At 66.1% G+C, this 13,345-nt stretch overlaps 2 protein-coding genes across 9 annotated transcripts in view; one reads left to right on the forward strand and one right to left on the reverse strand.

Moving 5' to 3' along the window:
* Positions 1 to 4,122: 4,122 nt before the first annotated feature.
* SLC38A8 (solute carrier family 38 member 8) lies at positions 4,123 to 9,796 on the forward strand. 6 transcript variants are annotated; one of them, XM_075433652.1, is made up of 11 exons: positions 4,123 to 4,539; positions 5,675 to 5,700; positions 5,865 to 6,063; positions 6,178 to 6,282; positions 6,443 to 6,580; positions 6,795 to 6,909; positions 7,023 to 7,170; positions 7,249 to 7,448; positions 7,576 to 7,627; positions 8,680 to 8,784; positions 9,103 to 9,795. In XM_075433652.1, the coding sequence occupies exons 1-11, from the start codon at positions 4,252 to 4,254 to the stop codon at positions 9,524 to 9,526; spliced, it is 1,800 nt and encodes a 599-aa protein (XP_075289767.1). In that variant the 5' UTR covers positions 4,123 to 4,251; the 3' UTR covers positions 9,527 to 9,795. The 6 variants fall into 6 exon arrangements, with proteins under 6 accessions (XP_075289767.1, XP_075289768.1, XP_075289765.1 ...); XM_075433653.1 differs by having other exon boundaries at positions 5,910 to 6,063; positions 9,103 to 9,794; XM_075433650.1 differs by having other exon boundaries at positions 5,502 to 5,700; positions 5,910 to 6,063; positions 6,523 to 6,580; positions 9,103 to 9,793.
* A 237-nt stretch (positions 9,797 to 10,033) lies between these two features.
* NECAB2 (N-terminal EF-hand calcium binding protein 2) overlaps positions 10,034 to 13,345 on the reverse strand; it is a 92,766-nt gene continuing 89,454 nt past the window's right edge. For all 3 annotated transcript variants that reach the window (XM_075433719.1, XM_075433718.1, XM_075433720.1), the window contains 6 exons: positions 13,243 to 13,322; positions 11,502 to 11,558; positions 11,275 to 11,387; positions 10,907 to 10,984; positions 10,449 to 10,540; positions 10,034 to 10,350 (listed from right to left, as the gene is read on the reverse strand). In XM_075433719.1, the coding sequence (XP_075289834.1) occupies positions 10,322 to 10,350; positions 10,449 to 10,540; positions 10,907 to 10,984; positions 11,275 to 11,387; positions 11,502 to 11,558; positions 13,243 to 13,322 (449 nt within the window). In that variant the 3' untranslated portion in view covers positions 10,034 to 10,321. The remainder of the gene's footprint in view (positions 10,351 to 10,448; positions 10,541 to 10,906; positions 10,985 to 11,274; positions 11,388 to 11,501; positions 11,559 to 13,242; positions 13,323 to 13,345) is intronic.

The following is a 13,345-nucleotide window of genomic DNA, read 5'->3' on the forward strand; positions in this document are numbered from 1 at the left end:
AACGTTCCTGTTGCTGAAATACCTTCTCTAGCTGTTGCAGCGAAGGTGTGAGGTTTTAGAATCATAGAATGGTTTGGGTTGGGAGGGACCTTTTAGAGGCCATCTAGCCCAACTCCCCTGCAGTGAGCAGGGACATCTTCAACCAGACCAGGCTGCTCAGAGCCCTGTCCAACCTGGCCTAGAATGTTTCCAGGGATGGGGCATCGACCACCTCTCTGGGCAACCTGCGCCAGGGTTTCACCACCCTTACTGTAAAAAATTTCCTCCTTATATCCAGTCTGAATCTACCTCCCTTAGTATAAAGCCGTTGCCCCTTGTCCTGTTGCAACAAGCCCTGCTGAAAATATCTTCCCCATCTTTCCTATAGGTCCCCTCAGGTACTGGAAGGCCATAGTAAGGTCTCCCTGCAGCCTCCTCTTCCCCAGGCTGAGCAGCCCCAGCTCTCTCAGCAGTCCCTCCCAGCAGAGCAGTTCCAGCCCTCAGATCACCTTTCTCATCCTCCTCTGGCCCCGCTCCCACAGCTCCATGTCCTCCTTGTGCTGAGGGCTCCAAAGCTGGACGCAGGAATCCCAGGGGGTCTCAGCAGAGCAGGGCAGAGGGGCAGAACCCCCTGCCTCACCCTGTGCCCACACTGCTGGGGATGCAGCCCAGGGGACAGTTGGCCTTCTGGGCTGCGAGCGCACATTGGTGGCTCGTGTCCAGCTTTTTGTCCACCAGTACCCCCAAGTCCTTCTCGGCAGGGCTGCTCTCCGTCTCCTCGTCCCCTAGGCTGGGGGTTGCTCCAACCGTGGTGCAGGACCTTGCACTTGGCCTTGTTGAACCTCCTGAGGTTCACATGGGCCCACCTCTCTAGCTTGTCCCGGTCCCTCTGGGTGGCATCCCATCCTTCTGGGTGTCATCTGCAAACCTGCTGAGGGTGCACCTTGACCAGCTGCCTTTATCACGGCTCCAAATGAGCGTGCCTTTTCCCCACAAGTGCGGAGAGCCGGTGGCTGCCTCTGCGGGTGAACAGGGGCGGTGCCTGGGCAGGGAAGCGGTCTGCAGCGGTGAGCGCTCCTGGGCGAGCCTCGGGCAGCTCGCCGGCTCCCGCACAAGCCCTGGGCACGGCTGGAGAGGGAGAAGGCGCCAGGGACAGCCCCGCTGCCTGGCCTGGCTGCAGCCGCCCCTGTTTGGGGCTGACGGGCGTGGGGGTGGTGGTGGGAAGGGCGTGCAGGAGACAACGCTTCTCCGTGCTTCTCCAGGGTTTCGCAGTGCACGAGTGTCCTGCAACCCCCTTGTCCCTAACCTGGAGAGCTGTTGGCTTCCCCCAGCCTGCCTCTCCGCTGCCGGAGGTGAGGGTGTGCTGGAAGAGGTGACATCCTTTTGCAGTGCCAGAGAAGGGACCGAGGTCTCACTTCAGAGCCCTTAGCAGAGAAGCTTGTCGGGGCTGAGGAGATGGTCCCGAGGTTGGGCTGTTTGTGCCATCCCAGCGGGGCTGGGGGCCGGAGCTGCCCTGTGCTCCTCCTGCCCCGAACGCACACCCGTGCTGACGGGGAGGGGGTTTTGTCCATCTCATCCGTGGCAGCGGGGTCTCCTGCAGGACCTACGAGCTCTGCGAGTCGTACGGGTTGCAAGAGAGCCATCAGCGAAGGTGTAAAATCTGAAGGGCCAGATCTCAGAGGGGATTGCAGGTTGTGCTTGGTGGTTTCGTTTGTCCAAAACGGGGGCTGTCTCCAGAGACAATAATGTGAAAAATATACCGGCAACCCTTTTTCCATCAAAAAGGAGGGAGGAGGGCACCTGCCGAGGGGACACAGCGGTGGGTAAAGCTGCCAGCCCGTGAGGACCCTCGGGTTATAGCTCGCAGCCCCGGTGCTGGAGCACCCACATAAATGGGAGAAAGGGGGGGAAAAAATAAAAGCATGGGAGCCCAGAGCCCCTGAGCAGAGAATGCGCCCGGGGTGCTGTGCCGGCGTGGGCGGTGGGCTGCGTCCCCCTGGTCCGGGGCGCTCCCCGCAGAGGGAGCCTGGGAAGCCCTGGTGCCACTGCTCCGGTCGGTGCTAATGAGGACGTTCGTTCCTCTCGTCGCAGCGCTAATGAGAGATTACAGCTCCGCCGCAGCCTTGAATCCAGAGTCAAGCCGCATCAAAGCGCCGGTCCGAATTAAGAGCCTGGTATTTTACAGCCCAGTGGCCAATTTTGTGATTGTAGAGGCCAATTATTTCCGAAGCCTTTGGTGTGCGGCTAATGAAGGCCTGGAAGGGCTCTTTCAAACGGCAATAAGCCCCGCAGGCGGCAGAGATGGAATGGAGGTGGCAGGCGCAATTAGCCATCCCTGATTCCTCCCAGCAGCTGATTAAAGTCTCTTTATCCGACTTACCCAGATCAGAAGGGTGCATATTTGGGAAATCAAAAACGCGTTAGGGGCTGTCGGGCCGTGCCGGTGGCCTGCGCCCGGAGCCGTGTGAGCAACGGACCCCTCGTCCCTGTGGGGCGCAGCCGGCTGCACCCCGCTGCATCGCTCACCCCATCCCGTTATCCCGGCACCCCCTTTCCCAGCAGGGACGGGGTGGGGTGGGGTGGCTTCTTGCTGGGGGACTCTAGACCTGAACATGTACCCTCAGACCAGGTCAGCCTCTAGATTAGAGCCTGCTTTACCACTTATCAGGTTTACCCACATGCCCCAGGATCCTTAATTCCCACGTGGTTAGGAGGTGATGTGAGTGCGGTGCAGCACGCTTTCCCTCCAGGCTCCCAGCCCCCTTGGTCATGCTGGCTGGCGCACATCTTTGGTGGCTGAGGTGCTTCCAGGGGTCTTGTGCCTGCAGGCGAGATGACCAAAAAGCTCTTGCACCCACCGCACCCATGTTCTTCTTCATCGGGGTTACAGGATGGGGGGCAGAAGTGCGTCTTGTGGAGCCCATCTAGTTCCCAGAGGTGAGGCCTTCTGCTCTGGGGTGACGTATTACATGATTAGCTGCAGAGACAACCTTACAGCAGGATAGCACGGGAATCACAGAATCACAGAATCCCAGCATGGCAGGGGTTGGCAGGGACCTCTGTGGGTCACCCAGCCCCACCCCCCTGCCGAAGCAGGGTCACCCACAGCAGGCTGCACAGCACCACGTCCAGGTGGGGCTTGAATATCTCCAGAGAAGGAGACTCCACAGCCTCCCTGGGCAGCCTGGGCCAGGGCTCCGTCACCCTCAGGGGGAAGAAGTTCTTCCTCATGTTCAGCTGGAACTTCCTCTGCTTCAGTTTGTGCCCGTTGCCCCTTGTCCTGTCGCTGGGCACCACTGGAAAGAGTCTGGCCTCGTCCTCCTGACACCCACCCTGCAGATATTTGGAGGCATTTCTAAGGTCCCCTCTGAGCCTTCTCTTCTCCAGGCTGAACAAGCCCAGCTCCCTCAGCCTCTCCTTGTAGGAGAGATGCTCCAGTCCCCTCCTCATCCTCACAGCCCTCCGCTGCATTCTCTCCAGTAGCTCCTCATCTTTCTTGAACTGGGGAGCCCAGCACTGGACACAGCACTGCAGATGGGGCCTCACCAGGGCAGAGCAGAGAAGGAGAACCTCCCTCGACCTGCTGGCCACACTCCTCTTGATGCGCCCCAGGACACCATTGACCTTCTTGGCAGCCAGGGCACACTGATGGCTCATGGTCACCCTGTTGTCCACCGGGACACTCAGGTCCCTCTCCGCAGAACTGCTCTCCAGCAGGTCCGCCCCAGCCTGCACTGGTGGCTGGGGTTATGAAGCCCATGATCGGCTCCTACCTTTGGGGTTAACCGTGTGTACACGAGTTGCCTCTGCCCTGTGTCCGTGGGGACTGATCCTGGCTCAGCACCCCGCTGGCGCTTCCGCTCGCTGGGCTGACGCCGCAGCACCCACGGAAGGCACGCTGCTGGCTCGCCCCGCACCCACGGCTGGGGCCATCCCGCAGGGCTGCGGGGTGCCGGCCTGCCCTTGCCCTCCCGCCCCGGGGGGCTCCCAGATGGTGGGGGTCCCACGGCGGGGGCGGCCCCAGCCTGGGGGCTGCGGGGGCTGTGTCCGCACCAGGTCTGCGGGACCTCGGCGGGGTGGGACCGGGCTGGGGGGGTGGCTCCAGCCCCCTCCCCCGGTGCCCCCCGCCCCGCGTCTGGGGGTGTGTGTGTGTGTGTGTGTTGCGGACCCTCCGCCCCCGCGGGGGCCCGGCGGAGGGAGCGGGGGGGATATGGGGGAGGTTTGCGCTCCCCCTCCCCGCCCCGGCCCAGAGCCCTGCGGGGAGGCGGCGGGATGGAGCGGGCGGCGGGCGAGGGCCGGCCCCTGCTGCCGGCGGGCGAGGGCTCCACCGGGCTCCCCCTCAGCGGCGGGGCCGGGCCACCCCTCAGCGGCCCCGCCGGGCCCCCCCGGGCCGGGCTCCCCCTTAGCGTGGGGGCCGGGCCCCCCCTCAGCGGCCCCGGGCTCTCCTCGGCCGGCGCCCTGTTCATCCTGCTGAAGTCGGCGCTGGGCGCGGGGCTGCTCAGCTTCCCCTGGGCCTTCGGCAGGGCCGGCGGGGCCGCCCCCGCCCTCCTGGTGGAGCTGGTAAGTGGGGGGGGGGGGCTCAGGCCCGGGGGGTGCCGAGGCACCTGGGGATGGGAGTGAGGGGGGGTCCCAGTGTTTGGGATGGGGGTGTCGGGGGGCTCAGCCCCGGGGGTGCCGACCCCACCCAGGGATGGGGGTGAGGGGCGTTCCCGGGTGTTTGGGAGGGGGTGTCTGGGGGTGTCAGGGGGGCTCAGCCCCATGGGGTGCCCAGGCATCTGCCCACCAGGGGATGGGGGTGAGGGGGGGGGGTCTTGGTGTTTCGGATGGGGGTTGGGGGGTGTCAGCCCTGTGGGGTGCCGAGCCCACCCAGGGATGGGGGGGGGTGTCTCAGTGTTTGGGATGGGGGGGTCTGGGGGGTGTCAGCCCCATGGGGTGCCGAGCCCACCCAGGGATGGGGGTGAGGGGGGTCCTGGGTGTTTCGGACAGGGGATCTGGGGGTGTCAGGGGGATGTCAGCCCCGTGGGGTGCTGAGCCCACCTGCGGGTGGGGATAAGGGGGGGTCCCAGTGTTTGGGATGGGGGGGTCTGGGGGGTATCAGCCCCATGGGGTGCCCAGGCACCTGCCCACCCGGGGATGAGGGTGAGGGGGGGGTCCCGGTGCTTGGGACGAGGGGTCCGGGGGTGGCGGGGACCCTCTTGGCACGGTGCCCCCTACCCAGGCCGAGGGGGGGGGCAGCCAGGGGCGCAACGCCGCCTTCGAGATGCTCTTTGCGCCCACGGCCATGCTTCTGGCTGACTTTTAGGAAGAAAGTTGGTGGGTGGTCCCCTGCGTGCCCCCAAAACCCCAAATCTGAGCCCGAAGCATCGCGTAGGGCTGGTTCTCCCCCCGTTAGCCGACCCGCGGTGCCCAGGGCCATAGGGCAACCTGGCCGCTGACTCAGTGCCCGGCCCCGCTGGGACCCCCAGCTCTGGGTGGTGGTGGGGGGTGGTCGTGGTGCTCCTGGTCGGGTCCTGTCCCCGCAGGGCTCGCTGGTCTTCCTGGTGAGTGGGCTGGCGGTGCTGGGCTACGCGGCCGCCCTCAGCGCCCAGCCCACCTACCAGGGGGTCGTCCGGGCCCTCTGCGGGGCGGCGGCGGGGAAGCTCTGCGAGGTCTGCTTCCTCCTCAACCTCTTCATGATCTCCGTGGCCCTGCTCAGGGTGGTGGGCGACCAGCTGGAGAAACGTGAGTTGCCCCCACCGCCACCACCACCACCACCACCACCATGCTGGGGGCCAGCAGGTCGCAGGGGCAAGGGGGTCTGGGGGCAGCCCCGGGGTCTCCTGGGGACCCCCGAGTGCGTGGGGCTCCCAGGCCCTGCCGTGGTGGAACACTCCGGACCCCCTCAGGCTAACCTTCGGGGTGCAGCTGACCCCCCCACTGCCCCCCTGCAGTGTGCGACTCGCTGTACCCCAACGGGACGCTGAGCGGGGACCCCCCGCCGCCCCCCTGGTACGCAGACCAGCGCTTCACCCTTTCGGCTCTCTGCGTCTTCGTCATCTTCCCGCTCTCCGTCCCCAGAGAGATCGGCTTCCAGAAGTACTCCAGGTAGCACCCTGTGCCACCTCCTCCCGGGTCCCCGCAGGGCCGTGGGACCCCCCGTTCCTCCCCGCTGCTGCGGGGGGGGGGTCCAAGTGCTGATGCTCCCCGGTGTCCTGGCAGTGTCCTGGGCACGCTGGCCGCCTGCTACCTCACCCTGGTCATCGTCCTGAAATACCACCTGCAGACGGAGAGCCTGAGCTCTCCCGAGCCCCCACAGCCCTCCAGGTAGGGGGGTGTCAGCCCCCCGCCCTGTCCCTCCTGCCCCGTCCCCCGGGCATCATGGGCAGGGCTGGAGGCAGTGCGGGGGGGAGCGGTGGGTGGGTGGCAGCCCCCAGCCCCAGCTTTTACACCAGCAATCCTCCTTCTCCCAAAAATCACCGGGCAGGAGGTGGCCACGATGGCATCCAGGCTTCACAGCTGGTGCCACCAAGGTCCTCACTGCGGTCCCGTCCCCCCACGCCACAGGGCATTCTCCTGGGCCTCCGTCTTCAGCGTCATCCCCACAATCTGCTTCGGCTTCCAGGTAGGTCCTGGGCTGTCCCAGACCGTGGGGACACCAGCGCTTGTTGGGGGGTTGCAGGAATCTGTGGCCATCACCAGGGACGGCTGCGAGGCGGGAGGCAAGCCCCTGGGGATGGGGGAGAGTGGGACGGGGCACCCACGGGTGAGAGGGAAGGCGCTGGGCTGGGGGTTGTCCCTACGTGGGGGTCCCAGCGCCGTCACCCCGTGCCTTGCAGTGCCACGAGGCCTGCGTGGCCATCTACAGCAGCATGCGCAACCAGAGCTTCTCCCACTGGGTCGCCGTCTCCGTGCTGGCCATGCTCATCTGCCTCCTCATCTACTCCCTCACCGGTAAGCCTGGCAGCTGGAGCCCTTCGTCCCCACCTCACCCCAGGGGGTCCTCCTCTGTGGCTCCTTCATCCTCCTCTGCAGCATGGCCGCCCACCCTCTCCTCCCTGCCGCAGGGCTCTACGGCTACCTGACCTTTGGCGAGGCCGTGGCGGCCGATGTCCTGATGTCCTACCCGGGGAACGACCCGCTCGTCGTCGTTGCCCGCCTGCTCTTCGGCGTCTCCATCGTCACCATCTACCCCATTGTGGTGCTGCTGGGCAGGTGAGGGGCGAGCGGGTGCCCCGCTCCCGCGGCCCGCACGGCTCGGCGGGGTGCCGTCACCCCCCGCCCACCCCGCAGGTCGGTGGTGAGGGACCTGTGGGTGCCCGCCAAGCGCGGGGCCGTGGCCGCGCCTGAGGCGTGCGAGCGTCACAGCCGGGTGGCCATGACCATCGCCTGGATGGCCACCACGCTCGCCATCGCCCTGTTCGTCCCCGACATTGGCAAGGTCATCGAGCTCATCGGGGGCATCAGCGCCGCCTTCATCTTCATCTTCCCAGGCAAGAGCGAGCGGCGGAAGGGAGGGAAGGGGTCGCCGGCCGTGGTGGCGGGTGGCCGGTCGCGGCCCCGCTTTGGGGGCGCAGGGGGGTCCCTGCCCGGGCAAGCAGTGCCTCTCGTTGGCGGCAGGGCTGTGCCTGGTGTGCATGACCAGGAGCCGGGCCCTGGCGCCGCGCAAAAAGTGAGTGTCTGCGGGCTTGGTGGCGGGGGCTGGCGTCCCGTCACCCCACGGGACCCCGGGGCCTGGGCAGGGTCCCCAAGGGGACACCCTGCCCGAGGTGGGAGCCCCACGAGGGGAGGGATTGGGGGCAGCTGCAGGCATGGGAAGCAGCAGCGCTGGCTGTGGGACACGGGGGCTGTGGGGGGGGCTGCAGGGTGGGGGGATGTGCCCGGGTGTCGGGGATGTGCCCAAACGTTGGGGATGCGCCTGGGTGTTGGGGCATGCCCGGGCGTCGGGGATGTGCCTAGGTTTTGGGGTGTGCCTGGGCACCGGGGGGTGTTCCCGGGTACCAGGGATGAGTCCAGGCATCAGGGATGTGCCCAAACATTGGGATGCGCCTGGGTTTTGGGGTGTGCCTGGGCACCGGGGTTTTTCCCGGGTACCAGGGATGATTCCAGGCATCAGGGAGGTGCCCGGGCATCGGGGATGTGGCTGGATACCGGAGGGTGCCCAGGCAGTGGGGTTGTGCCCAGGTATCGGGAGTGTGCCGGGGTGTTGGGGAGCACCCCAGGCACCGGGGAGATGCCCGGGTACCAGGCCCCTTGCAAGGCAGGGTGGCTGTAAGGGAAGGAGAACCCCGGAGTTTGGAAGCACTGGGGCGCCCGGTGGGGGCCTGGGGTGGGGGTCAGGGTGGGGGGCAGAGGGGCACAGCGCAGCCGTCGGGTGTTTGGCATCTGTTGTGCCAGGGCAGCGCGTCCCCATCGCTGCTCCTGGCCGGAGAGGCTGGGGGTTGGGAGGACCTGGCGCAGTGCTGGTGGGTTTTGGGGTGTCCATGGTGCCCATGGGGGGAGCAGCCTAGGGGATGGGGGTGAAGTGGGGGGATCCCATTCCCCATGGCGGCTGGAGGCAGCACCCAAGGACCTTGGGGGCTCAGCCAGGAGAGTGCCCTGGGGGGGCCAGGAGCTATACGGGCACAGTGTGGGGGTGTGCCCAGAGGTGCCGAAGCTGGGGGGGGGGGGGGGGGTCAAGGCACCCTGGTGGGTGATGAGGAACTGGAGAGGTCCCTCGGGGAGACCTGCCAGGGCGTCAGGAGGAGATCGGGTCGACGGGGACAGCGAGGGGACAGCCATGGGAAGGCGCACGGTGCCGATGACCCCGCGACGCAGCAGCATTTGGGGGTGAGCGCTGAGTCCTGGGGCTTGGGGTCCGCCCGGGGCGGGGGGGCTGTGTACCCAGGGAGTGGGGTGACAGCGGGGTGCAGACACAGCTAGTGGGGCCGGGACGGAGCTGGGGAGGGGACAGGGATGGGGGATGTGGCGGTAGGGCAAGGTTAGCTGCTGGGGTGTGCGGGACGCGCAGGCGCAGCCGTGCCCGAGCGTGGGGGGCCGGTGTGGGACCGTGCCCCCTCGGCAGGGCCACCGGCTGCGGGCAGTGCCACGGAGGGTCTCATGATGGTGGCTGCCGGGCTTCTGACCGGGCTTTGCTTGTCGTTGCAGCAGGCACGGGGGAGAAGCCAGAGGAGACACAGGGGTCTTCGGCTGCCAGCCGGGAGCGACGCAGAGGACCATGGCGCAGAAGGCCGAGACCTGGCAGAGGGTCCCACGCCCAGGGTGGGTGGGGGACGGTGTTGTCACCCGGGGCTGGCTCTGTCCCACCGGCCCCCTGCCCGTGTCCCCGCAGGGCCGCTCTCATCGCCTGGGGTGTCCTCTCCGTGCTCGGCGGTGCCTTCGTCTGCGGGCAGAGCGCTGCCCTGGCTGTGCTGGGGCTGCTGCGCTGAGGAGCCGCGGGCCCCCCACCCTGTCGTGCCCCACGCCACAACCCCCCAGGCCGTGCCCTCGACGGACACCCCGGACGTGGCTACGCTGCTGGATCCCATCGCGGTTTTATTTGGCGTCACCGTCCCCGTTGTACAGCGGCTAATAAAGACGGGAGAGGGTATCGGCGAACCCTGAGGGACCCCCGGGCACGGCGGGGTGGGCACAGGAGAGGCAACGCACAGACAGACGCACAGACAGACGGACAGACCCCAGGAAGCAGGAAAGGAGGGGGGGGGGCAGCCACCCCCACACCTGCAAGGCACTGACTGCCAGCGTGCACCCGAAGGAAGCCCCTCAGGACCACCCGCACCCCGTGGGACTAAGGGGTACCCCGGGAGCATGGGCACCCCCACTTACCACCGCCCTGACCCCGCCCCCCCCAGGGTCCCTGCCCCCCCCCGGGCACAGCCTCACCCTACCCCTCATCATCCCCCACCCCTGCCTTGCCCCCTGCCCATCGCCTGGCTGCCTGTCCCTAGCCCCCCCCCCCCCCACTCCCTGCCTGCCCATGCCTGGGGTTCCAATCCCGCCCCAAACCCTTGGCAGGTCCCGGGGGCACCGCACCCCCCCCGCACAGACCACCTCACCCCTGCCCCTCATCACCCCCCACTCCCTGCCTGCCCATGCCTGGGGGTCCAATCCTCCCCCCAAACCCTGCCAGCCCCTCCTTGGCAGGTCCCAGGGGCACCCCCCTGCAGAGATCACCCCGCTCCAGGGAGAGGTTGCCCAGGTAGGGGGGTAGCTGGGCTGGGGGGCACCGTGGGGTGCTGGGGACACGCATGGGGGTTGCCTTCGCCACAGACAGGTCACGCCGACGCCTCCCACCCCCCCGGCCACGCAGGGGGTCCCGGCCACCCCGCAGCGGGGACAGGAGCTGGTGGGCCCCCGGCGCCGGCCGTCACTCTCGGCTCAGGGTGCACCAGGCAGCTGTAGGGGAACAGCATTGCAGGGTCACCCCTGCCTGGCCCCACGTCCCCCCAACCCACCCCGGCTGCCTGGGGGTCCCTGTCCCCCACCCCTGCTACCTGGCACGGCCACGCTGGAGATGGCCTCGGGCTGGCTCAGCGTGTCCACCTTGACGTGCTGGAAGCCCTTGCAGGTGGCACTCTGCAGGTGCCTGCGCCGGGGGGAGAGGGTGGGTTACAGCCCCCTGCCCCCCCAAATCACCGCCCTGGACACCCGCAGCCCCGCCGGCTCTGGCAGGGCCTGGGTGCCCGCAGTCCAGCTCGGCAGCGTGACGGCCCGTCCCCCATGCCCAAAGGCAGCCGTCCCCAGGTGTGAGATGCGCGGCGACCCCTCAAGCCCCCTCCCCTCCCCTGGCAGTGACAGCCCCAGGACAGCCAGCCGGCCCGTGGGCCCTGCTGTCAGACGGGGGACAGCGCCTGGGGCTCAGCACCTCCGACACCCCTCTCCATGCCCGAGCGCGCCCCCAGAACGAGGTTTTTGAGCAATGAGCTTTTTGTTCTCCCCCTCTTTCCCCTACCTCTTCCAGTCCTCCTCGGTCTCCCAGAACTCGTAGACCACAAAGGTGACCCCGTCGGGCAGCTTCACAGCGGTGACGCTGGTGGGAGCGGGGACACGGGTGAGCCCCGAGCTGCGGGGGGATCACCTGCCCGGCCCCTGCAGCACCGCGGGGTGACCTCAGCCCCAGCAGCCCCAGCCGGGGGAGCCCCCACCCTGCACCCCCCAGCCCATGAGAAAGGGTTTTGGCGACCGAGCATCACTACACCCCAAACCCTGGCTGTTTGGCCTCAGCCCTTTGGCTGGTGGGGTTCCTCTCGCTGCAAGGGCAGCTGGACACCCCTGCCCCCCCCTCCCCAACTCCCCCAGACCCCGATGCGCTGTACCCACTGGAAGCAGTCCTGCTCCCCGGCCACGCTCTTCAGGTACTGCTTCAGCGAGCTGCAGAACTCGCCCAGGTGCTTGTGCGACACGGTCATCTCATCCCGCACCAGGAGCAGGTACTGCCGGGCCCCCCGAAATACAGCGGCACGTGAGACCCGAGGACCAGGGTGACCCCCCCAGCCCGACGCCACGCCGCAGGGACCCCGCAGCACCCCGCGGGCAGGCGCGCTCACCGTGCAAGCCGTGCTCTCGCCGTCCGACAGCCGCTGGCGCAGGTCGAACCAGAGGGTCTGGGAAAAGGGGGCAAAGCAGTTGTAATCGATGGCCTGGCTGGACTTGGCAAACGCCAGACGAAAGACAAACTGGGACTGAGGCGTCTCTTGACTGAGGTGTCAAGAGCCGAAGAGCTAATAAAGGCAGTAATTAACTGGTGCTTATCTTATCAGACAAAGTAAGGGGGGACAGCCCATCACTGTAACCCCAGTGATCTGTGGGGCGCTGCGGAGGCTGGGCAGCCAGAGATTGCTTCAGAGATTGCTTTGGATAAAGCACAGATGGCCCCCGGATGTGCATACTGAGATGCCCGCTCCGAAGGCGTCACACTGCTGAGTCCCGCTCCTGACGACACGACATCCCATGCCAAGAGCCAATCGATACACAATGATTGACTGAGTCCCACCTCGCCAAAAGATTTCCAAACATATAAAAACTGGCACTTGAAAACTCTCTTTGGGAGGAGGAGCCAAGCGAGAACTTCACCTGACGGACGGGTCGACGGGCCTGAACCTCTCTTCCCCCCCAAGAAGGGACGCCTTTTTGGTCAGAGTCACGCCTCTGACTTTGGCAGATGTACCCCTGGGAACACATTGTTAACTAAAACACTAAACTATTCCTTTGAGCTCAGTTTTTGTAGACAGTGCATTTATCAACAGCAGTCCCGAATCTGTGATACCTGTCGCTTGAGTAAATTACCTATTGCTTCAACTTTGTGAAACTGTTCAGTGAAAGTCCTTGGAGGGGCTCTGGCAGGCAAGTTGAATCTGAGAAGTAGCCACACACTTCACCCTTTAGACCTAAACCGTTGACCAAGTCTGGAACTAGGAGCTGATCCAGCCACACCTGGACTCTCCTCTGAGAGAGAGTTTAGAACGCAAGGGGTCTGCTCTGAACCTCATAACTCAGCGGGAGGGCTCTCCTTTTGCCGCTTATCAGACTCCCCTTACCCCCCTTTAAAGTGACAGTGGTGGAGGGGTGGGCTGAGGCTGCGTGTCCCTCCCAGGCTGCGGTCCCCAGCGCTGGGCACGACGGCTGTGCCCTCTCTCCGCAGGGGACGGCTCTGAGAGCCGTTTGCACCCTCCCGTCCTCCCGTCAGGACCCTTGGCAAAAGCTCCCTGTGCTCCCAGCGTAGCTGGCATTGCCGCCACCGTGTCCTCGCACAGCCCCAAAACTGTCACCGCCTCGACGCTGTCCCTGCATCGCCCTGGGGACACGGGAGCAGGGGTACCCACTCCCTCTCAACGCCTGCTCGCACCTTCCCCAGCCCCAGGCACACTCTTACACCCTTTGGTGACCACAATAAACATTTTTCTGCCCTCAACCGCTGCTTTCCCCCTGTCCCGCTCCCTTCCCCTTCCACCATGAAAATGGAAACCAGGAGGATTTCAGAAACCTCTCCTGCACCGCAGAGTTTTCTCCTTCCATCCCTAGATGGAGGAAGACAGCCTCTGCAAGAGATGGTGCCTTCTTCTTTACGTCTTTCATGTTTAAATAAACTCGCAGTCCATCGTTCCACACTCGGTAGCTGCTGTCAGCTCATCGGAAGTCACATCCTCCACCACCACCAGCAACCCACCCGTGGCCCCCGCACGGCACGGCACAGGGCCAGGCACGGCTGCCCCTTGGTCACCTCCAGGTCCCTCGGGGCTGCAGGGACACCCAAGGGACAGCCCTGCACGTGGGAATGCTGGACCTCACCTTGTCCTCCAGCCTGCCGATCAGCTGGGCCAGCCGGTTGATCTGCCCCTCCAGCCCCTCCGCCTTGGTGTCGGGGGAACCTGCACGGAGCCGGGAGGCAGCG

Source organism: Opisthocomus hoazin, chromosome 12 (genome assembly GCF_030867145.1).
Source record: "Opisthocomus hoazin isolate bOpiHoa1 chromosome 12, bOpiHoa1.hap1, whole genome shotgun sequence".
NCBI lineage: Eukaryota > Metazoa > Chordata > Aves > Opisthocomiformes > Opisthocomidae > Opisthocomus > Opisthocomus hoazin.

What these genes read in the sequence shown, in the direction of transcription:
- SLC38A8 (XM_075433650.1), top strand. Translation starts at nt 4,252, where the DNA reads ATGGAGCGGGCGGCGGGCGAGGGCCGGCCCCTGCTGCCGGCGGGCGAG. An exon ending in CCGCCCTCCTGGTGGAGCTG is followed by an intron (nt 4,540 to 5,501) that starts GTAAGTGGGGGG and finishes CTGTCCCCGCAG; the next exon opens with GGCTCGCTGGTCTTCCTGGT. An exon ending in CAATCTGCTTCGGCTTCCAG is followed by an intron (nt 6,581 to 6,794) that starts GTAGGTCCTGGG and finishes CGTGCCTTGCAG; the next exon opens with TGCCACGAGGCCTGCGTGGC.